The sequence below is a fragment of the Diplodia seriata genome, assembly GCF_021436955.1.
Source record: "Diplodia seriata strain FDS-637 chromosome Unknown scaffold_4, whole genome shotgun sequence".
Lineage (NCBI taxonomy): Eukaryota > Fungi > Ascomycota > Dothideomycetes > Botryosphaeriales > Botryosphaeriaceae > Diplodia > Diplodia seriata.
The window spans coordinates 2,013,598-2,035,198 of NW_027117311.1; the positions used below are offsets into that span (position 1 = coordinate 2,013,598).

Below are 21,601 nucleotides of genomic sequence, written 5' to 3' on the forward strand. Positions count from 1 at the left end.
AGAGACCCTGATGCTCCCGCTGCACAGCTGCAAGTGTTCGCGCGCAAAACAGGAATTTGCGGCGGCCTGCGCTGGCTGCTGCAGCAAGACGTCAGCAGCGAACTCTCCCCCCGCCCCCAGCCCAAGGCTGCCCTAAGCCGCCGCCCGCCTGCCCAGCGCCGCAAATCCTGCACCATCCAGCCTTCTCGAATCCACCCTGATCCCTCACCCGCCATACTAGCTAGCTTTGAACAAATACCGCCAACCGTCCACGCGCGCCTGCCCTCTGCCCAACTACCCTCCAACCCCGCCCCCTCTTTGCACGCCCGACTTCATCCGCAAGGTATACAAGCCCCGACTCTCCTCGCAGCGCCCGCTCTGACCTGCCGACAGACACCTACCTCACATCCGTCACCCCATCCCTTCAGCGACGCTCGCCTGAGCGCCAGGCCGTCGCCATGTCACAGTACGGCTACGATGATGGCCCGCGCCGCCACGACTCGCGCCGCACTCGCACCCGTGAGCCCGAATACGTCGAGGAGACGTACATCCAACGTGGCAGCGCTCCGCCCCAGCGTGACCTCGTCTACCGCCCTGCCCGCGACGACAGCATCGAAGACATCCCACGCGACTTCCCTCCACCCGGCGCCGAATACCGCCGGACCAAGGTGCGCGAGAATTACGGTCCTCCGCGCCGAGCCCGCTCCGTTGGCCGCCGCGACTACTACGATGACGACTACAGCGACTACGCTCCTGCTCCGCGGGGCAGAAGAAGCCGCGACGATCCCTACTACTCGGACGATTATGACCGTCCTCCGCGCCGTGAACGCCGCAAGTCCAAGGTCGAGGAGTTCATGGATGACGCCGGCCTTGGCGGCGTGATGGGCGCCGTGTTGGGCAAGTCACGCAGCAAGAGTAGGTCTCGTGGTCGGGACGACCGGTACAACGACCGTTATGATCGCCATGATCGCTACTACGATGAACGCAGCCGAAGCCGGAGCCATCACGGCAAATCCGAACGCAAGTGGCAGCAGGCTGCCCAGGCTGCCCTCGTCGCCGGCGCCGTTGAAGCCTTCCGCAGCCGCAAAGATCCCGGTGCCTGGACCGGCGAAAAGGGCACTCGCATCGCAACTGCTGCCCTCGGTGCTGCCGGCATCGACGGCCTTGTTGACAGAGATCCGGACAAGAAGAGCAAGCGCCATACCGCTGAGGCCGTGATTGGCGGTTTGGTCGCTAACCGTTTGGCGAACGGTCCGAGAGATCGCTCCGCCTCCCGGGGTAGATCCCCTTCCCGTTCACGCTCCCGTGCCCGCTCACTCTTCGGCCGCAGCCGTTCGCGAGGCCGCTCTGTGGACCGTGAGCAAGGAGGCGGCGGGGGTGCCATGAAGAACCTTGCGGGGGCTGGCGCCATTGCTGCCGCTGGCAAGGCCATCTACGACCGTGTGCGATCCAAATCACGACGCCGTAGGTCTCCGAGCAGCTCGAGTGCCGACAGCTACGTTCCCTCACGCGGCCGTCGGTACGGTCGTCCGCGAGGATCGGCAGATGACGATTATCCCAGGACATCGGCGGCCGGGACCGTAGCGGGCGGCCCTGTGGCCACGCGCGGCGCGAGACGCAACAGCAGCGTGAGCTCGGAATCGACTACAGACATGGAGCAACAACGCAAGAAAATGCGAGGTAAGGAACTCCTCACCGCCGGGCTGGCAACTGTCGCAACCATTCATGCGGCGCACGGTGTCTACACGTCCATGGTGGCATCGGAGAAGCGGCGGAAGCTCGTCTCCGAGGGTGAAATGTCACCTGAAGAAGCTCGCAAGCGGAAGAGCAAGAACATGCTGCAAGATGCGGCAGCCGTCGGTATTGCGGCACTCGGCATCAAGAGCGCTTTCAGCGAGTGGAAAGAGATGAACGAACAACGCCACCATGTGCATGAGCTCGAGGCCAAGCGACGCAAGAAGAGGAAGCAGCGCGGACGAGCAGAGCGCGACGCAAGACAAAACGCCCTAATGAATGGCACTGCTAATCCGTATGCCGTCCCAGCACCTGGTAACGCATACCCGCAGTATGGCGCCTCAACCTACGCAGATGCCAACCCTTATTCCGCCGGCAACCTGCCACCCCCACCCATGGGGGCTCCTGCTGGAAGATACTGAGTTAGCGTCATGGTTTCTATTTTCACTTTTGTACCTGTCTCTCTCATGGTGGTCTCTTGGTGAAGGCGCGGAATCAAAGACTGGAATGCATGGATCAGTCCACACCTCGGGAAAGAAACCACAAGAACTACCAACATCATTACGGCGACTCCTTTTGCTTTTGGTTGTTTTACGAACATGCGCGATACCGGTCCTTCAAGGGGGGGTTTATAACGAATTACGAATGGGGTTACGACGATAGACTGCGGGCACACTAATGGTTTTGCGTACTTTGACATTACTATAATAGATGATTTTGGTGAAGTTATGACGGTGCAATATGGCTATGAAATGTCCTCTCTGAGTGCGATTACCCACGCGTCCTTTCCCAATCTTCCGCCAGAATCTCTGCTGCTCTCTCAGCTACCGCATACACATCAGACTGGATGTTCCCTCTAGGAATCAACGGGAACACACTAGCATCGACCACGCGCAACCCGCTCACTCCATACACATTCAAGCGCGCGTCAACCACCCCACCCAGCTCCCTCGGCATCATGGCCGCAGATCCGCACAGATGGAAATGCGGTATGTATCCACTCCTCACCATCTCCCGCGCCTCGTCCATCGTCTCGACGGCCTTTCCTCCGTTGTGAATGCGCTGACCGCCTTCTTTGAACAAGTCGGCCAGCGGCGGCGTCGCGCGCAGCCGCTCCGGGAAGAACAAGTGGCGCGCGTGGATTTCCAGGTCGAGCGGGTGCGACATCGCCTGCGGATCGAACACGGGCGCCGCTCTCGGGTCGTCGGACCTTACGTGCACGCTCCCCCGGCTGAAGGGGTGGTTCAAGACGGACACGATCGAGGCGTAGAAGCCAGGTACGGGCATGGACAGGAAGTCTTTCGGCGATGCGCCGGCGGATGGGGTGATTTGGAAGGGGGCGAGCGTGTACTGGACTGACGCGTTGCCCGGGGATGACAGCTGGGCTTTGAGCACGTCGTACTGAGCGCGGAGGTTGGCCGGCAAGTCGGCATCGCTCAGGTGAGCGGAGAAGAGTTCCGATAGATCAACCGGGGAGATGTCCTGGTCGTAGAGAGGGAGGAATGAAGATGGAAGCGGGCAAGCGGAAAGCGGTCCTGCGGCCGCGGACTGGTACGCCGCAAATACAGCTTGCTGGACGGCAGGATCTCGCATCTGATCGCCAGACGTCATGGGGTCTTGGACCTCCCATGAAGCGGGGACCAACGGATGATCCTGCAGGTTTTCTCCAACATGCTTGTTGTCGACAAAGCATTCAATCCCATGCTTTGCGAGCACTTCTTTGGAACCAATGCCAGATAGTTCAAGGACCTGGGGTGTTTTCAAGGCGCCTGCAGCAAGTATCACCTCGTGCTTGGTGGAAATTTGGTGGCTGGTGCCGTCTTTTGCAGTGAAGTGAACGCCCGTTGTTCGACAGGATCCATCCGGCTGCCTTTCCAGTGCTATCTTCTCCACCAAGGCTTCGGTGAGAACACGGAGATTGGGACGTTGGAGGACATCGTCATTCAGGTATGCCGAACCAGCATGGCTCCTTGCCCGAGTGGTAGGGTGAATGTTCGATGGAGGATTGAAAGCACCACTTGCGATGCCCGTGATGGGGTCGCCAGTCATCTCCAGGTTGAGGGCGCTGAAAGCACGGGGCCAGGCTTTGCTGAATGGTGCAGACCCATCAGCGCCGCCGAACGAGACTTGAACCGGACCACTGTCACCCTGTGCGCCCTCAACCATGTAGTCAAGCATGAGCCCTTCGCGCAGCTCCTCTCCGGTGGGCTTTGTAAAGGTGTGGAATTTGCGGAAGTATGGTGCAATCGAGCTCCATCCCCAGCCTGCATTACCCAGCTTCTCCCACGAATCGAAGTCGCTTTGGGATGGGTACATGAGCATTCCCAGGTTGATGCTTGACATGTATGTTAGCGATTTTACATGATCTTCCAATTTTCTGACCTACGCCGATGATCCACCAAGGACTTTGCCTATTGGCTGGCCGATAGAGCGGCCATTCAGGTGTACCTTGAGTCTGGTCAGTTTCGACCATCAACGTGTTTGGGGCTGCCACTGACCTGAGGCTCACTCGTGACGCACCAGTCGTAGTCTGGATCGGAGTATGTGCTTGCTGCAAGACCAGGGACGGTGATCTTGGGGTCATTGAGGCGGTTCTGGCCAGCTTCCAGCACAAGCACCCGGATGCATTCGTTCTCTGTCAATCGTGAGGCAACCGTAAGACCTGAAGTACCGCCTCCGATGACCACGAAATCGTACTCCGCCGACTCAACGCCAGCGGATACAGAGGTGTCAACAGCAGCCATGATGTTTGCTGCCGGATCAACAGAGGGCACCGCACCTGCTTATATGCCATGTACATGTACAACGCCACTTTCGGCACCAACTCATCCTCCGTGACGCTGCGTGACAACGAGTGGTCAGACCACATGCCACACAATCACATTCCATCTGTTCTTGTAAGTTGCTCCAATTGGACGATGAAGCGCTAGGCTAGCGTGGGGGCCGGATTGTGGGTGTCGTCGATGGTGGGGCCTGCCAAAATGGGTTGCTGTTCAATAGACGGCTTATGCTCCGCTTTAGGATATATGCTACGAGAGAGGGCTTGAAGGATGATGGGTCAGCATATGATAGGGTATATGCTATGAGAGAGGACTTGAAGGACGAGTAAGCTGACAGGGTAGCAAAGCTAAAAAAACGACTAAAAAGAGCGACAAAAGCTGTGGTAATGAGTGGGTCTAGCGCATTTCGTGCGTGGATAGTAACGGACGTAGATAGTCGAACACTGTTCGGCAGGCCTCCTTTCATGAGGCTACAGCGGGTTGTTTGCTTCATGCAGATCGATTACGTTTAGCTTAGTTTGCTACCAGGTGGTACATAGCACCACCAGCAGCCTTCACTAATCGATCATCCTGCTTCACCATCAAACACTATAGCAGTTGTGTGGCGATAACATTGCTGTGACAAACACAGTGCTGATGCTGATTGACTTACTGGCTGGTGATCGAGCTTCGACAGAAACGGGCCTGGTAGGTTGCTACAGCTGATTGGCTAATGGCGCATGGATATGCGCGGGTCCGGAGGTCGGGACATGGCGCTGCAAGGTGAGACGTGTTTTGGTTGAGGTGATGGAGGGCGAAAGGTTGGTGGTAAAGACGTGGCGGCAGCCTGGGTCAGTCTTGACGTATTGGGAAGGAACCGCTGACCACGTCCCACGCCCACACAGGAAGTCAAACACAGATACTTCTCACTCCATATGAGATGGTAGAACATCTCTGCCAATTTCTTCTGTCACCTGCTGCGACGGCTGCACATAGGGTAAGGCCATGATCGTTCGTCGCCTTCACACCAGCAATGACGTTTGTCTCGAGCTACAAACTTGTTTGAAGTGTCAAATGAACATTGGATTCAACTCGAGTATAGTCCTCACCAAAATGATTAAGAATGACCAACACATTTGTAATGTGTAGTGGTGAGAGTGATATGTTGATATTTGGATGGTGTTGTGCGTCATTGAACGTCTGGTAAAGAAGCGCGGTGTTCGGGAATAGCAGATGGTGGTAGGTTCAGCCTATCATGCCTGGTATCTACTGGCGCCCTGTTAATTTTCACGCTAGTCTTCGGCTAAATAGCCTGAGTATGCAGATGCTTACACAAGCATGCCCCCGCTCGCGCCCGGATTTAATCGTTCAGCCAATCAGATCGGTACATCCGGTAATGGAAGTAGCCGGATATGGAGACTCGGTGATCCGTCAGCAAAAGCGGCGTGTGAAAAGCGGCGTGTGGCTTGCTGAGGCATCCAATTCATGAAGGAATGCACCAGCTGTTGGTGGAGCCTTGGCTGAGCAATCACAAGTGTACGGCATTGACAATGTGCCGACGCTTTCTCAGCAACAGCTTCAACCAGCGCTTCGGCCCGAGGCCGCGATATAAAGCGTGGCATTACCACTCATCAACAATCCACATTTCACAACCACAACCCATCAACTTCTTTACAACCTCAATCGTCACATACTCATTCAGATGGCTCAAGCATACCTTGTGACCGGCGCGGCCCGCGGCATTGGATTCGGCCTGGTCGAGGCTTTGGTACAGAGGCCCGGCGTGACCGTAGCTGCCGCCATCAGAGACATCACCAAGAAGGAGGGAGTGGAACAGCTCAACGCCAAAGCCGCCAAAGGATCCAAGGTTGTTGCCGTGCAAATCCGTGCCGGAAACACCGACGATGCCCAGGCTCTTCCCGCCACACTGTCGGGGCATGGTATCGACCATTTGGATGCCGTCATTGCCAACGCTGGCATTTCCAACTACTACGGGACCGCCGCAACGACACCACTTGAAGAGTACCGCGACCACTTCGAAGTGAACACCATCGGATTGGTCACGCTCTTCCAGTCGGTTCTGCCTTTGCTCGAAAAATCGCAGAAGCCAATCTTCGTCTACGTTTCCAGCGCCGTGGCTTCAATGGGGCAACCGTTCCCTCTGCTGACATCGGCCTACGGTGCTTCCAAGGCAGCTGCCAACTACATCCTCACCAAGATCGCGCAGGAGAATCCAAAGTTGATTGCTTTCCCAATCAGTCCGGGATGGGTACGTCATATCAAGTCTATCTGGCCTCCATGAGCTAACCTTGATGGTGAATAGGTCCAGACGGATATGGGGAACAAGGGCGCCAAGTCAGTTGGGATGGAAGCGGCTCCAGAGACGGTGGAAGGCAGCGTTGCAGGTATCCTGGACCGTGTTGACAATGCCACGCTCGAGAAGGATAGTGGAAAGTTCAAGGATTACAAGGAGGGTGATATTCCATGGTAGACAGCACCGCATGGCATTACGACAGAGATGATCCACGAGCAGCGCAGGTAGACCGTGTTTAATGAAATCAATGTTGGTCCAGTTGATCTCATCCATGACAAGTTCCATGAAAAGTTCGAGCGTTAAACCGTGACGTTTTCGAGAAGAAAATAAATTCGAGGCTCAACGGACGGATTTGATGGAGAGGTGCCTTAGCGCAGTTATATGAAATGTATCGTTGCCATGACTCACTCATAGTTGGTTCCCATAGGGCTTAAACGGAGTAAGTGCTCTAGGTTGTGGTCTTGAGAAGTAGGGACGTAATAACCGTGTTTTGTCGGCGCCGATCAAGCCAATGTTCAGATGTTCAAACAACGATAAGAAGGCTGCGTGGTGGTTATCTGTATGGCGAGGGGTAGGATTGTTACGGCAGACGAAGCGGCATTCGTCGTGGAAAAGATATAGTTCGGTTGCGCGAGCGACGCCCCGGATGTCGTGCGAGCACGCCAACGCACGCGAGTAAGAATCAACGCTCGGAGACACCCCCAACTTGCTACAGGCTTAGGAAATCTCGGAGACGAGCGGCGGACTCGGGTTCTCAAGCATGTTAGGGTCCGCTGGGAACAGAAAAGGCACCGGAACTTTCCTCTGTTCAGCCAATAGAACCATGGCAAGCCAAGATTCCCAAAAGCTCGTCATATCGGGCGGGAATGAGTATTGCTGATTCCTCTCATGCATTAGTACCGATTGCAGATCCATACAAATAATGCCCCGCGAAATCCTGTCTCACCTTCCATCTTGACCCGTTTGCAGAATCCTACACTGCGACAAGCTGACATAGGACAATGTCGGACGCCAAGGAAGATCTAAACGCCACGGATGTGGAGCTGGATAACCCGAACCGTAAGGTGGTGAAGAGTAAGCCTCAGTGCAAGTACTGATGTTGGTGGGATGCTAACGAAGCGACAGCCAAGTGGTATCGATCAACCATATACAATGCCGTCATTTTGGGAGTCTGCAATTTGCTGGCACCGGGCATTTGGGGCGCCATGAACTCGCTCGGTGCAGGAGGGGCGCAGAAGCCGTATCTGGTCAACACAGCAAATGCCCTTACTTTCTGTCTCATGGTCGTCACATGCATCTTCTCCAGTGTGGTGGTGAGACGGATCGGAATCAAATGGACCCTCATTGCCGGCACGTTAGGGTACGCACCGTACGCAGCTGGTCTCTACACGAACAATCGATTTGGAACCGAGTGGTTCGTCCTCTTCGGCGCCGCTCTCTGTGGTCTGTCGGCAGGCATCTTCTGGATGTCGGAGGCAGCAATTGCTCTGTCGTACCCCGAGCCTTACAACCAGGGACGGTTTTTGGGCCTTTGGCTAAGCTTCCGACTGGGAGGACAAATCCTCGGAGGAGCCATCAACCTCGGGATCAACGCCAACAGGAACGAAGCTGGCTCAGTGTCGTACGCAGTGTATCTTGTTTTCATTGTACTGCAGGCGCTCGGCCCGTTTGCCGGGCTGCTGCTGAACAAGCCGTCGCAGGTGCAGAGGAAGGACGGAGTGCCAGTGAAGCTGAAGATCACAGCCGGCACAGCAGCAGAGCTCAAAGCAACGGCGAGGCTCTTCTTCAGCAAGAACTTTTTGCTGATTGTGCCGCTGATCTCGCAGGCCGTCTACTCGGAAGCGGTCGTCTTTACATTCCAGTCTTTGTGGTTCACGGTGCGGGCGCGAGCATTGGGATCGTTCCTGTCAGGCATTGTCGCCATGGCAGCGGGCAACGTGCTGGGAGCGTTCCTCGACCGCACCCAGCTCAAGCTGCACACGCGGGCGCGGTGGGCTTTCTTCACTATCTTCGGGCTACAAGGGGCATGGTGGATTTGGGCGACAGTGCTCGTGACCGAGTTCCACAAGACGCAGCCCACATACGACTGGGTGGACGCAGGATTCGGCAGAGGGTTTGCTCTGTTCCTGTTCATGATCATCGGTTTCCAGATCCAGTACATGTACCTGTAAGTGAGACGGTGCCTTGACCTCGCAGCAACTGACGGCAGAGCAGATACTTTGTGGTGGGAAACCTGGCGGACAACGAGCCTGAAGTCGTGCGAATTGCTGGTCTGCTCAGGGCGACAGAGTCCGCGGCGCAGGCAGTCAGCGTAAGTCCCGACGATTTGCAGCCATCTAGGAGCAAGCTGGGCTGACATTCAGGATGGACAGTACGGTTTGAACAGCATCCCGATTATGGCCGAGGTGGGAGGGGTGTACCTGAACTTTGGGCTCTGGGCAGTCGCGCTGTTGCCAGGATGGCTTGTGGTTCGCCAAATTGGGTACGGTTTGGGAGACAGGAAGGTGCATCGCGAGGTAAACCTCGTGCAGGAAGCGACCAACGAGGCACAGGGGGCTGAAACCCAAGCGAGGTGAAGTCGGGAGCAGGGTGGGAAGGTGGTGTACATACAGGTAGACATTGTAGCTGGAGCGAATCGAGAGACGGGAGAGAAATGAAGTGGCCGCAGGCCAACCGCCGATCGGCGGCCGTGCGTTGCGCGAGTCATGCAGCTCCATGATTTTCTGACGCATCCCGCTGCACCTGCGCCGGTTGCTCCCCAGCATCAGCGCCCTCCTGTGCCAGAATGGCCGACATCGACGACGACGATGTCTCGCAATTGCCCACCCACAATGCCGACAACGTTGACCTCAGCGACGAGACACAGGACTTCCGCTTCCTAACCAGTTTGTCGTGCGTCGCGTCGCCGTTCCTCGTCTTCCGCTCAACACCTGACATCACGCAGCATCTCTGACAATGGCGCCTCGAAGCTGCCCAAGCGTGGCGAGAAGGACTTTGAGCCACATGAGACCTCGTTGCAGGCCAGTGCCCTTGATGCCTCGCGCCAAGCAATGCATCAAGCCATCTCAAGCACCCGCATCCACAACCCCAAGAACCACGTCGTCGCTACCTACGACCCCGTCTCCAACATGGCGCGTGTCGACCAAGTCAAGGGCCAGGCCTTCCGCACAATGGGAAAACACTTCTCTGGCGTCATGTGGCTGCTCCCCGAGGAAGCCTTGTATCTGCTCGAGCGCGGCTCTCTTGACATCCGGTGGCCGTCCGATGATGGTGAGGACGAGGGCCTTCCCATGAGCCTGCAGGGAGCATATGCAGCCTTTATCGGTATGGAGGACTCTGCCAGCGGCCACCTCACCCTGGAGAGATACAGTGTCTACGCTGGCCTGAAACGATCGGGTTACATTGTGACCCGCGCCGACAGCTGGGATGGTGTCAAACACGTCGATCACTCCGCAGACAAACAACCCTCTCCGTCCGTCCTGCAGAACCTTTTGAGCTTTGACCTGTTTCGTAGCTTGTGGTCATTCTTGCTTCCGGGATCACGCCGCGTCCCGAATCCCGGTGCTGCCCTCGGCCCTCTTGTGTCCCCTGGTTTATACCGGCATTACAGTGAGTCTCATGCTGCCTCAAGTAGCATAGCGACTAATGCATTCTTTTTTTCTACCCACAGATGACGTCTACCGGCTGCTAGACGTTGTTCAGTTTCATGACCCTCGGCAATTGCCCCAATTTTCTCCCGAAGAGTCAAGCCAAGATCCTTTCCATGTAGCTTACTCTGTTTACAAACCGACCCCAACCTGGAAGAAGTCTGCACCGGGCCCTCCAGACTTCCGCGTCGCTGTGATCAACGCACGCGATACATCCGTTCCTACGTTGCCGCAGCTAAACGATCTTCTCTCCTCGACACCGTACGACCCGCCCAAACCTGATGCACAGCTTTATCAGAAACTCAAACAAGGCTACCGGAATGTAATCCTAGCGATCGTCGACCAAGGAATCGTCAGCTACGTGCGGGTGGCGGATGCTGGGTTTGGCCTTGAGAGACTCTACGAGAGAACCCCTCGCGGTCCAGGCGCCAAGCGAGGCGGGTTCAGAGGTCGTGGGCGTGGCCGCGGTCGTGGGCGTGGACGGTAGTTAGAGAAGTGAGCTGCCTCTGCTCAACATCGATGGTAGGCCGCATGGTTTGAGGACATACCATGTGGCCATGGCTGTTCCGAGTGACGAGTCCAAAGGATGCCCATCTCTTCTATGATGATGATACGAGGATTTTGGTCCACCACAAAAGGCGAGAGCGCTTCCCTATTCCTGGACCACATGAAGGACTGATAGTAGATCACGCATCTCCGCAGCTTCTAGCCGCTTGGAAGCACTTCAGCGCCAATAAGCGCCGTTCAAAGCCATCACCGCACCAAACATGAGACCTGCAACCAAACGTTTGTGGGGACCATAGACCTCAGCAGCTGGCTCACGGCGACGCTGGTGTTGCACGTAAACACTCACAGTGACAAGCGCCATTGGTGGATTACAGCAGGCAACGACGTGAGTCTCATTGATTCGTTGAAATGACATGGAGATGTTTGGGGCCTCTGCTGGGGCATCTGCGGTACAGTGCGCTCATTTCTCCAGGCTACACCAGTTCTGCCGCTGCTTTAAACAAGGTTCTCCAGCACAGGCAGACGCCAATATCGTAGAGCAGACTTCGGGCATAGCTCCTTGCCGGAGTGTCGCCAACAGCATAGACAAGAATGAAAGCAGTCCGTACAAGCAAGAAAGCACCAGTGAACCATGCCAGGCCATCGGAGCCTTCCGTCTTGTGCAACCCAGCCTTGTTCCCCAGGATGACGGCAGCAACGAATATTGGCATGTTTTTCATGCTGTTGGCATGGACGGCTTCGAGTCGCTCGTAAGTTATTTATTGTGTCGCGTCAACCCGCTTAGCTATCGCAGACTTCAGGATTTCGGTCCCATTTGCTTGGCCTCCCGTTCGTCACGTAGAGGGCGGCAGCTGCTTGCGGAACGATGGCAAGGACATGGTAGGCTGGAATGACTAGAATAGACAAGTTGAGGCGCTCCGTAAGGGAAAACATGGCCCAAGAAGAAGAACGAAGGCTTGGTGGGCCAACCTTGAGTAGCCGCGTCCTGCTGAAGCAGTGATACAAGACTATCTATGCATATAAGCCATGCAAATCCATATCAAGAGTCAAGCTGCGAAGCAACGCTGAGAAAGCTGTCAGATGTCGGCTTGGTACGTTTTTTTTTTTTTTTGTGCAGTTTAAATCCAGCCCCGCGCATTCACAACTCACATCCACGTCTAGGTGATGGATTCATTGTTATGGTGTAACATCTCTATGGGCAGGTGCGGAGGGGCTCAAATCTTTTGTCACCCGCGGAGACGGGCGCACGGCCAATCAGACGCGGGCGGCGTCGCGCGTCACTCAGCAGCCTGGACCCCAAGCTCGGTGAGCTGCAGCTCCGGAGCCTCAGCATCACCGTCGCCCTCACGATCCATTTCCCACTGCTGCCGCCGCACTTCTCGCACAGCCTTCCTCATACGATACACCGCGTTTTCCGAACTTCCGCCCCCTCCCTTTGGCATCATGGTAGAGCCGCACCCTGGCCGTGTGTCGTCGTCGAGTATTGCTAACATTGCCGCCGTCAGTCGCTCCGCATCACACCCGCGCCCTCCAACCCCAAGAGCACGTCCGCCACGCTGGGCGCTCCGTCAGCTCCCGGAGTCCACGATGCTCTCCGTGCCAACCTCGGTCTGACCGCTCCCTCCGCTGCTGCGTCGTCGTCCAGCACTCCCGAGCCCCAGCTCCAGTCGTCGCACCCTCTTGAAGCCCGTTTGACCAAGTGGCGCGCCACGCAGGACGCCCTGAAGATGGAGGGTCTCCGCCGCACCTTCGGCATGGCCGAGCCTATCAGGCGTGGTATGGAACTCAAGCTTGCGGCTGCCGGCGAATGGAGGCCCGCTGCCCTGGGCGGTGCCAGCAACGTTCACGGTGATATTCTATCTGGTCGCGACACTGAGATTGGCTGGGAAGATGTCTACAAGGGTAAGTTCTGCCGTCAGGTTCTTTTCCAGCACCATTCCATCCATCCTCCCTCCCCCGTTATTGTGTGAGCCTTGCGTGCTGACTGAGTGACACCCTAGGAGACGATCTCCGCGAGGCGCCAGACTTCCATACCGAGATGGAAGCACGCATGAAGATGAACTGGTAAGGAGAGAGGTCTTGTCATGTATGCGAATGGCGCTACCAACATAGATGGGCCAAGACGACTGTAATGGAACACTGGAATTCAATTCAAGCTTCATTGATTGGCGGCCTGATTACAATATCGGCACGAAGATAATGTCATTGTTTATTACATGGCCAAGGGTTGGTACGTCTTGCACGATTAGTTGCACAGTGCCACATTTTGTGCTGTGCCATTAGGCTTGCTGCGATACTGAACATTTGGCGGTGACGATGATGGTGATAATGAAGATGAGCTCCCGAACGCCATTTCTGCCCATGTACGCTTTGCCTCACGCCAACCGGAAAGGAGGAAGGAGAAGAAAAAGAAGATCAGAAGAAGACGATAAGCCATTGCACTTCCGACAGGAAGACCGTCTTGACCGCCGATAAAAGCAACATGTACACGACCCCGAACGCTGTCGTCAGTCAAACACTTGACGCATGCACTCCTCACACCGTCTCTGGAGCACTGGTATCTTGGAGGATGAGATAGGAGCAACTGGAGGCCTCACTCTTCGACAAAAGGCAGTCCAAGATGGAGACGAAACATCATAGGATAACGCAGCGACACCTTGCGGTTGTCTCACCGTCATCGTGGTCGCGACCTCCTGTCTTTGCGGTCTTCGCATCCTCTTCATCAACGACTTCTTGCGGCTTGACGGTCATGTGGACAACGTTGGGGGATTCTGCCTGGAAACGGCAGTCCTTCAGCGGCTGCTTGTCGTCAAGCATGCGTCCGAAAGAGATCAAGCGTATCGCGCTGGGCGACGAGGGCCGCGGCTCCCACTCTGTCGAGGTCTGTTAGCAACTCATGCCCCATCGCCACCATTCTAGACTGCTCGCGTCGCACCTTCGCGCCAATCCCTCCATATCAATTCTTTGAGGGTGTAGACACTGATGTTGAAGGGGTCCATGTTCTCGACAGTGACATTGCGCTTCCGCAGATACTTTTCGTCGATCTTGTAAGGATGGCGGGCACCGCTGGTGAGCAGCAGGGTAATGACGACCTGAGGACCGCTGGCCGGATCCGGCTTCGCGGCGGGAGTGTCCGAAGCGGGCCCAATGGCCTCGGTCTCGGAGCGAACGAGAGCCGGTTCGGGCGACGGCTGCTGGGGCTCGTTGAGCTTGACGTCTGGATCTTGCGGTGTAGCGTTGGGAGTGGAGGCGGGAGGCGGTATCGACGAGTCGGGCTCGGGGGCCGGCTGCGGCGTGAGGGTGCTCATTTCGACAGAGCTGTGCTGGGGGCCGGCTTCATTGGCAGCGGGTTGGGCGGGCGCGTCGGCGGATGCTCGAGAGCCTCTGCGAGGAGGAGAGGAGGCCATGGCTTGGGGGTTGCCGGGGGGCGCCAGCGACAGGGAGGGTAGGCGGTCGGGGGCAAGATCCGCGCGGGCGATAATGAGCGGCGGCGTTTTTCAAGGCTATCGGCGCAGGAGCAGGGCGACGTCGTCGAAGCGGCCCGTCATCGAGCCAAGGAGCCTTGAGAAGTGCCAGGACAGACAAATCGACGGACAGGTACGGACGGGGTTGAGGCTGCGCTGGCTGTAGGGCGGGACTTGCGCTGAGGGAGAGCGCTCGCTTCCCTTGGCAAATCAGCGTCGTCGGCTTCCTTCAGCACTCTGGCACGCCTGGCTAGGCCTCGAAGCGGCGCAGCTCTGATGAATGTCAAATGCCGCCTGCCACCTGCCACCTGCCACCACGCGGCGTGCCTCGCCCCAGCCGTGGACGTCATGGTCGCGCGCTGGAGCGTGGCGCCAGGCAGTACCTAATGGTCGACCGGCCTGCACCCGGCCAGCGACCAAAAGAGCCGGCTGCTCGTCCTGGAGTGCTGGCTGCACGCTCCACTGCTGCCAGAGCGACGTGCCGATCTTCCGCTTCCCTCCCGCCCGGTGGGGGCGCGCGCCTGCGAACTGCTGCCTCTTGGCGCCTGGCGAGCGCTGCTTCTGACATCTGCATTGCTAACCTACTGCCTCGGCCTTCACTGCGCCCATCGCCCGTACGCCGCGCCGCTCTCGAGCCGCACGCCCTCCATCTCCTCGCGCACGCCCAGCATGCTCACCCGCCCAATGCTCACCCCTCCAGCCGTGCTGTCCGCCTTCCACCCTCGGAGCATTCCTTGCAGCGTCTCCACCACTTCAGGCCGATCCTCTATCAGTAGGGAAACGGCGTCGTATCCACCCGCCCCCGGCACAACGCCGCCAATGACCCCTGGCACTTTCGAGCACACGTCCAGCAGTGCCGTCTGCTCCGCCGGCTCAATCGGCACTCCCGACTGCTGCGACATGTCTCGGATCAGGCGCCGGATGTCTGCGATGCGGCTCTTTAGCTTCTCGTAGTCACGGCTCTTGCTTTCTGCAAGCGCAACCAGCTCCGCTGCAAGGGCTTCGTTGCTCCTCTGCAGCTGCCCCCACAGCGCACCTGCCTCGTCCGCCTTCTCCTCGCGCCATGCAAGCACCTTCTTCACCATGCCGGGCGTCTGGGAGCCGCAGTCGACGTCACACATCACCAGGCGGATTCCGTCAGGGACTTTGACCGCCGACTTGGTGATCACGGTGTCCCACTTGCGCGAAGGCTCACTTTCCTCCACTAGACTTCTCAACGCGTTGGCGAACCCAGCCGTCCCAGGTTCTCCATGAGCCGACAGAAGCGACGGCGAGAACCTGCGGTACAGACAGGAGCCGAACACTGCAGACGCGACGTCGAAGCCGGAGCCAACCTTCCCCTGGGCGGCGCAATGGGCAGCTTGTGCGAGGTTGTGCAGCCGCAGCTTGCCCTCGTCAGTCGCCAGCGAGAAGGCACTTTCAGGAAGGTAATGAGACAGGACAGCGCCGGTGAAGGCGGTGACCAGAGCGGCGGACGAGCCAAGACCGGTCTTGTGCGCCTCCCACAGCGGCACGTTGAAGCTCTTGAACCGTTCGCCGGGCGGCTGGACGTCGGCAGGGCCGGCGGAGTAGTAGTCGTTGTCGGCCAGGATAGTAATCGAGGCCGGTGCAATGCGTTGCGGGGTGATAGCTGAGATGTAGGTGAGCGCATAGCCGAGAGCCGTCTCGACGAAGGGGTTGCGATGGAGTGCTTCTGTAGCGCGACTAGACGCGGCGGTTGGAATGAGCGGCAGAAACACCAGGAGATGGTCATTGGCATCCGGTCACCATGCAGTGCGGCACGAGGGAGAAGCACACTTACGCTTGGAGCTGGGTCACCTCGATGCCGCCGGCGGACTCGGCCAGCCTGTAGCCATACTCCCAGGTCGCGCCGACGAACTGTGGCGACTTGACGATTATCTCAGACAGGCTAACGCCGGAGCCCGTCGACAGCGGGCGGACGAGCACATGGATGCGGGCACTGAGGCCAAATACGAGGCCATTGAAGTCGCGGTCGAGCACCAGGTAGCCGCCGGCGAGCAGGACCTTGCCGGGCGCAGAGACAGCCACCGCCATAGTGAGGGAGATGGTCGAGTGTTGCACGGCGGGCGGGCACAGGTTCTGCCGAATATGAAGCAGCAGCGGGGCGCTCGGAGAGACTGCTCTGGGAAGGCCGGGATCTCGAGGCCTGGCGCTCGGCGCAGCGGGCGCGATTGGAAATCAAAAGGGCACAGTGACGGCAGAGGGCGGGGTGCAGCTCCGCAGAATGTTCGTGGAGGATGAGTCACGCTGGCTGACTGCAGGCGCCGCAGCTGGCAGCGCCCCAGGGGCGCGCGGACGCGGGCGGAAGCAGAGCGTTGTCACGAGGAGCTGCGCAGCCCGCCCCCCAAGGCCGCTGTGTGGCTCGCGTGCGATCGAACAAGCCTAGCTCCTAGGGAACTACCGGAGCGCCCTGTTCGCCGCCCGTGGATCGCGCACTTTTTCGCTGCCTCGACGTCGTCACCACCATAGCTGCGTTTTTCCGCGGTGCTGCCTGCGCGATCCTTAGGCCAGCGCCTGCTTCCGTTTCTCTTTCGTGGCCTTTCTATCCCGTTCTGGCGTGGCAACTGTCTTTTTACCAGCCCCAGCCGCCGCCCTCGCTGCATCCCACACCTCGGCCGCTTTGGACTAATCCACCTCCCAACACACACCCTCCACCCCAATTGGAAGCGCGTTCCTTTGGCGGCATTGTCGTCAAATGAACCTGCACCACCGCTTTCCTCCGAGATAGAAACTGTAAGCTTGGCTCCCCGCACCCCGCGCTCGGAAATCCCGTGAGCGCGCTCCAGGCAGCCATTGCTAACGCGCCACGCGCGTCTCTCCAGTCTCGCCCCTTCGCGCTGAAGGGTCGTCCCGCATTCTAAATGGTCTTCAAGACCCTCAACCTCCGAAGCCTCAGTCTTGCGAAGACTTTCACCCACGGCTACGCCCAGTCCGTCGTAGCCGCCTCCCAGTCTTCCTACGCCTCGCAGAACTTCAGCCACGTCTCCAATCGCTTCGCAAAACACCCTTCCCAGCAGAATGGCTACGCTTCTTCGGCTCAGCCCGGCCCGAGTGTCAAGCCTCTTCATCCGGACCACCATGATTCTGGCTTAGCCGCCTATTTCGATGCCTGGCACAAGCACCAGCGGCTCGAGAACCGGGAATGGCACCAATTCCAATTCGCCAAGCGCATCGAATGGAAGCCGCCTTCGAACGTCCAAGAGGTTGAGAACGCCGCAAGGGATGCGTCTGCTGCGACCCTTGAGGATGTGGACGCTGAAGACAAGCCAACTCGTGGTGCAGTCGACCGCGCGTACAGCGCGAGTGCTGTAGATGACTTTAAGCAGGTGGTTGACCACAAGGCGGAGGTAGAAGCATTGGCGAAGATCGACGAGGCCATCAACCGGGAGATTGAGCGTCGAAATAACGAGCCGGAGAACGACGTGGAAGATGCTGGCTCCGTTGCCGTCGGCCCCGATGGACTTCGCCCCCAATCGCCCGCTGCCGTTTCCCAAGCCTCTCCAAGGATCTCTACACCTCGATCATCCACCACTGCCCCCACGTCCGTCTCTGACGCCGATACATTCGCCACTCAGCTGGAGAACCTTGCGGACGGTCGCCACTATGCCGAAATTCCTGCCGTCTTCGAGAACATGCTCATTGGAGGGGTCAAGCCCACGGCTTCCGCATACAACGCTTTACTGGTTGCTGCAATCCATCTCCCTAGAGCAAAGCATCAAGTTGTGCCTAAGGCGCTGGACGTGTACTCGGACATGCTGAGGCGCCGTGTGCTTCCGGACCCAAAGACATACTCGATTCTGATCGAACTGCTTTCGGTACGGTCTTTGGAGGTCCTGTCCTCGAAGCAGGTCCTTGAGGAGAAGCGTGTCAGGTTTGGCGGAATGGACGAGGAAGGCAGGTTCATGCTTCAATCCAACGAAACCGACTTTGCCATCCTCCTGGAAGATGATTCGCTCAACATGGCCGTCAAACTTTTCAACACGGCATCTGCCATTAAACTCGACAGCACCTTCTCCGAGAAAACTTACCGCAGACTGATCACCGCGTGTGCTGAACTTGGTCGCGTCGAGGACATGGTTCGCATCTACACTCACATGGAATCCAACAGCATCCTTCCTCGCGCGGAAATGTTCGTCCCCATGATACACGCGTTCGCAGCTTCAGGGGACTTGCGGTCTTCTGTTGAATGCTACAACGAATACAAGGCTTTGGCGATCGCAAACGACAAAGGAGAAAACGCCATGACCCGCAAGGACAATGATGTATACGCCGCTTTGATCAAGGCCTACACGGTATGCGAACGCTTGGAAGGGGGCCGGAAGTTCCTTTCGAAGCTGCAACAAACCATTGAGGACCCAGAGCGCGTTGCCAGCCTCCGTGATATTGTTGGCTTGAAGGCCTTCATTCCGATCTGGCTCAAGAACGGCTTGTTTCAGGATGCTGTCACTCACGCGCGGGAGGAGCTCAGCTCGGATGCTCGCAACGTGGCCATGGCTGCCATCTGCGTCCGTGCCGCAGACTCCGACTCTGTAGAAACGGCTATGAGTGCTTTCGAATCTCTCCCGGAACATATGGAAGTGTCTGTCCCCGCAGTCGCCATGGTGGCAATGCACATCCGCAATGGTAACATCGAGGCTGCTCAGTACTTCTGGGACATTCTCGAAGTTTCTGATGCAAAGCTCTCCTTCGTTGAACCTTCCGCGATGCTTGCTATTGCGCTCATTGGTAGCGGTCATGCCGAGCGTGCGTTGCGTCAGAATCGTCGCATGTTGGCTCGTCTTCGCGATTCACAGGTCGGAAAGACGAAAATTGAAGCTGTTGAGCAGATCGATGAAGCTGTCGAGGTCATTGGCCATTTTATGATCAAGCGGGGGATTGTTCCGCCGGCAAAGGCCAGTATGGAATTGTTCTGGACTATGGTCGAAAATGGTGGACTTCTTCCATCGGTCGCTGCGCACCTCTTGGCTGGTCTCGGTCCCGATGGAGTCGCCCAACTTGCATTCGAGGATCTCACACTTCTCATGCAGATCCAGGCCGGCATGATTCTGAATACCTCTGCCACGGACATTGCCAATCAAGCTCGCTTCTCGCATGTGCTGGAAGTGTTGATGGCGCACGCCACACCAATTGACAAGCAGACCACGAGCTTGATCGAGAAGGTTCTTATGAAACTTGATCGTCCTGATCTCGCTCGGCGTTGGCAGACCTTCCGTTACCCGGTCATGCAACCGATGTTCTCTCCGGTACCCTTCTCCGCATTCGGCGCCCCTCCACCTGTGGCACCCACGCCCATGTTCGAGGACAACTACGATCCGTATGGGGCGACTACCGATAACAAGGGTTCCGTCGTCATCACCGATCTCCTGGAGAAGACTCATGGACGTTCCGCTTCTCACCTGAATGAGGCTCTCACGAAGTTCAGGAATATGAGACGAGCTGGCAGACATCCTCGTTACTTTACGTACGCTAAGTTGATCACCGCTGCCGCTAAAGAGGGACGCATGGACCTTGCCCAAGATATTCTGTCGCTTGCCAAACAGGATGTTCCATTCCAGCCACAGCACCGCATCGTTCGGTACGGCTGGGTGACAATTCTGGACTCTATGGTTGCTGCTTGTCTCCAGGCGGGCGACCGTCAAGGAGCTGCTCGATTTCACCAGGAACTCCTCGACATGGGTGCTGCCCCCTCTGCAAACACTTTCGGTCTATACATCACGACACTCAAGGAGTCGACGAAGACCTTCGACGAGGCTACGGAAGCCGTCAAGATTTTCCTAAGGTCGAAGTCTGAGGGCGTTGAGCCCTCGTCGTTCCTATACAACGCATTGATCGGAAAGCTGGGTAAGGCTAGGCGTATTGATGACTGCCTGTTCTACTTCCAGGAGATGCGAAACTTGGGCATCCGCCCCACCAGCGTTACCTACGGCACTGTCGTCAATGCTCTCTGCCGTGTCAGTGACGAGAAGTTCGCCGAAGAACTGTTCGAAGAGATGGAGAGCATGCCCAACTACAAGCCCCGTCCAGCTCCCTATCACAGTATGATGCAGTTCTTCCTCACCACCAAGCGTGATCGAAGCAAGGTTTTGTCATACTATGAGCGTATGCGGTTGAAGGGTATCGAGCCCACCACTCACACCTACAAGCTCCTCATTGACACCCATGCGACGCTTGAGCCAGTCGACATGGCAGCCGCGGAGTCCGTTTTGGAGCAGGTTCGTCAGTCTGGCCAGCGTCCCGAGGCAGTCCACTTCGCCTCATTGATCCATGCCAAAGGTTGTGTCCAGCATGACATGGCTGCTGCCAAGGAATTGTTCGATTCCATTATTGCCAAAGGAGAGGTCCGTCCACAAGCCTGCCTCTACCAGGCCTTGTTCGAAGCCATGGTTGCCAACCACGACATCGGTGCGACCGAGGCGTACCTCTCGGACATGAGGGCCAGGCATGTCGAGCTGACTCCGTACATCGCCAACTCTTTGGTGCATGGCTGGGCGGCTGCGAAGAATATCGAAAAAGCGGCGAGCATCTACGAATCGGTGCCGCTTGGAAAGCGCGAGCCGAGCACCTACGAAGCGATGACTCGGGCATACATGTCGGTCGAAGACCGCACAGGCGCAGCGATGGTCGTCAAGGAAGGCCTTTCTAGGGGTTACCCCGCCGCTGTAGCTAACAAGATCCGGGAGCTCATTGGCGGCGGCTGGGCTGGCGCCAGTGAAGGTACCGAGGCACTTGCAGCATAAGTCGCACTGCCCGTATTCCCACTTCGGCATTCTCTTTCACTTCCCGGACTTGATTGGTATTTGCTTGGTCTGCCCCTGTCTGGAGCGGGGCGACCAATACAGGATGAAAAAGGAACGGATAAACAAGCGGGATGCGGTGGAAGAGCATCCCGCGGACTGTATAGCGCGGCGTTTTGGCGCATGGCATGGGCATCGGACGGATCCTCGAAGCCTGCGTATTTAGGCAGCAGGCGCCTGGGTCCTTTTTTGTTATTATTTTTTGGCGATTTGCGCAAGGCAGATATTGCTTTGTACTATACCCGGGATAGACATCTCCTCTCTCATAAAGCCATATAAGCTTCCAAGAGCGCAATCCTGTAACCAAATGCTTGCGGTGCCAATGTTTCGAAGACCTAGGTATGTGCACGGACCATTGATTGGGGCTTGGCGGAGTCCGTGC

The 21,601-nt window shown here is 57.3% G+C and overlaps 8 protein-coding genes across 8 annotated transcripts; 5 read left to right on the forward strand and 3 right to left on the reverse strand.

Moving 5' to 3' along the window:
- Window positions 1–437: 437 nt before the first annotated feature.
- On the forward strand, window positions 438–2,135 carry SLS55_004467 (uncharacterized protein; the record flags this gene model as incomplete). Its single annotated transcript, XM_066775924.1, has 1 exon — window positions 438–2,135. The coding sequence occupies one exon, from the start codon at window positions 438–440 to the stop codon at window positions 2,133–2,135; it is 1,698 nt and encodes a 565-aa protein (XP_066633805.1).
- A 349-nt stretch (window positions 2,136–2,484) lies between these two features.
- Window positions 2,485–4,457, reverse strand: SLS55_004468 (uncharacterized protein; the record flags this gene model as incomplete). The annotated part of the gene is made up of 3 exons (XM_066775925.1): window positions 2,485–4,048; window positions 4,100–4,161; window positions 4,212–4,457. 3 exons carry the CDS (start codon window positions 4,455–4,457, stop codon window positions 2,485–2,487), a joined length of 1,872 nt encoding a protein of 623 aa, XP_066633806.1.
- A 1,717-nt stretch (window positions 4,458–6,174) lies between these two features.
- On the forward strand, window positions 6,175–6,963 carry SLS55_004469 (uncharacterized protein; the record flags this gene model as incomplete). The annotated part of the gene is made up of 2 exons (XM_066775926.1): window positions 6,175–6,741; window positions 6,796–6,963. 2 exons carry the CDS (start codon window positions 6,175–6,177, stop codon window positions 6,961–6,963), a joined length of 735 nt encoding a protein of 244 aa, XP_066633807.1.
- Window positions 6,964–7,787: 824 nt separating this feature from the next.
- SLS55_004470 (uncharacterized protein) lies at window positions 7,788–9,362 on the forward strand (the record flags this gene model as incomplete). Its single annotated transcript, XM_066775927.1, has 4 exons — window positions 7,788–7,860; window positions 7,912–8,953; window positions 9,001–9,097; window positions 9,150–9,362. 4 exons carry the CDS (start codon window positions 7,788–7,790, stop codon window positions 9,360–9,362), a joined length of 1,425 nt encoding a protein of 474 aa, XP_066633808.1.
- A 209-nt stretch (window positions 9,363–9,571) lies between these two features.
- Window positions 9,572–13,008, forward strand: SEN54 (tRNA-splicing endonuclease subunit sen54; the record flags this gene model as incomplete). The annotated part of the gene is made up of 6 exons (XM_066775928.1): window positions 9,572–9,678; window positions 9,731–10,395; window positions 10,457–10,885; window positions 11,454–11,689; window positions 12,446–12,842; window positions 12,941–13,008. The coding sequence occupies 6 exons, from the start codon at window positions 9,572–9,574 to the stop codon at window positions 13,006–13,008; spliced, it is 1,902 nt and encodes a 633-aa protein (XP_066633809.1).
- Window positions 13,009–13,574: 566 nt separating this feature from the next.
- On the reverse strand, window positions 13,575–14,347 carry SLS55_004472 (uncharacterized protein; the record flags this gene model as incomplete). Its single annotated transcript, XM_066775929.1, has 2 exons — window positions 13,575–13,813; window positions 13,876–14,347. 2 exons carry the CDS (start codon window positions 14,345–14,347, stop codon window positions 13,575–13,577), a joined length of 711 nt encoding a protein of 236 aa, XP_066633810.1.
- A 653-nt stretch (window positions 14,348–15,000) lies between these two features.
- Window positions 15,001–16,459, reverse strand: ERG8 (phosphomevalonate kinase; the record flags this gene model as incomplete). The annotated part of the gene is made up of 2 exons (XM_066775930.1): window positions 15,001–16,108; window positions 16,206–16,459. 2 exons carry the CDS (start codon window positions 16,457–16,459, stop codon window positions 15,001–15,003), a joined length of 1,362 nt encoding a protein of 453 aa, XP_066633811.1.
- An 827-nt stretch (window positions 16,460–17,286) lies between these two features.
- Window positions 17,287–21,162, forward strand: SLS55_004474 (uncharacterized protein; the record flags this gene model as incomplete). Its single annotated transcript, XM_066775931.1, has 1 exon — window positions 17,287–21,162. The coding sequence occupies one exon, from the start codon at window positions 17,287–17,289 to the stop codon at window positions 21,160–21,162; it is 3,876 nt and encodes a 1,291-aa protein (XP_066633812.1).
- Between the last annotated feature and the right edge of the window lie 439 nt (window positions 21,163–21,601).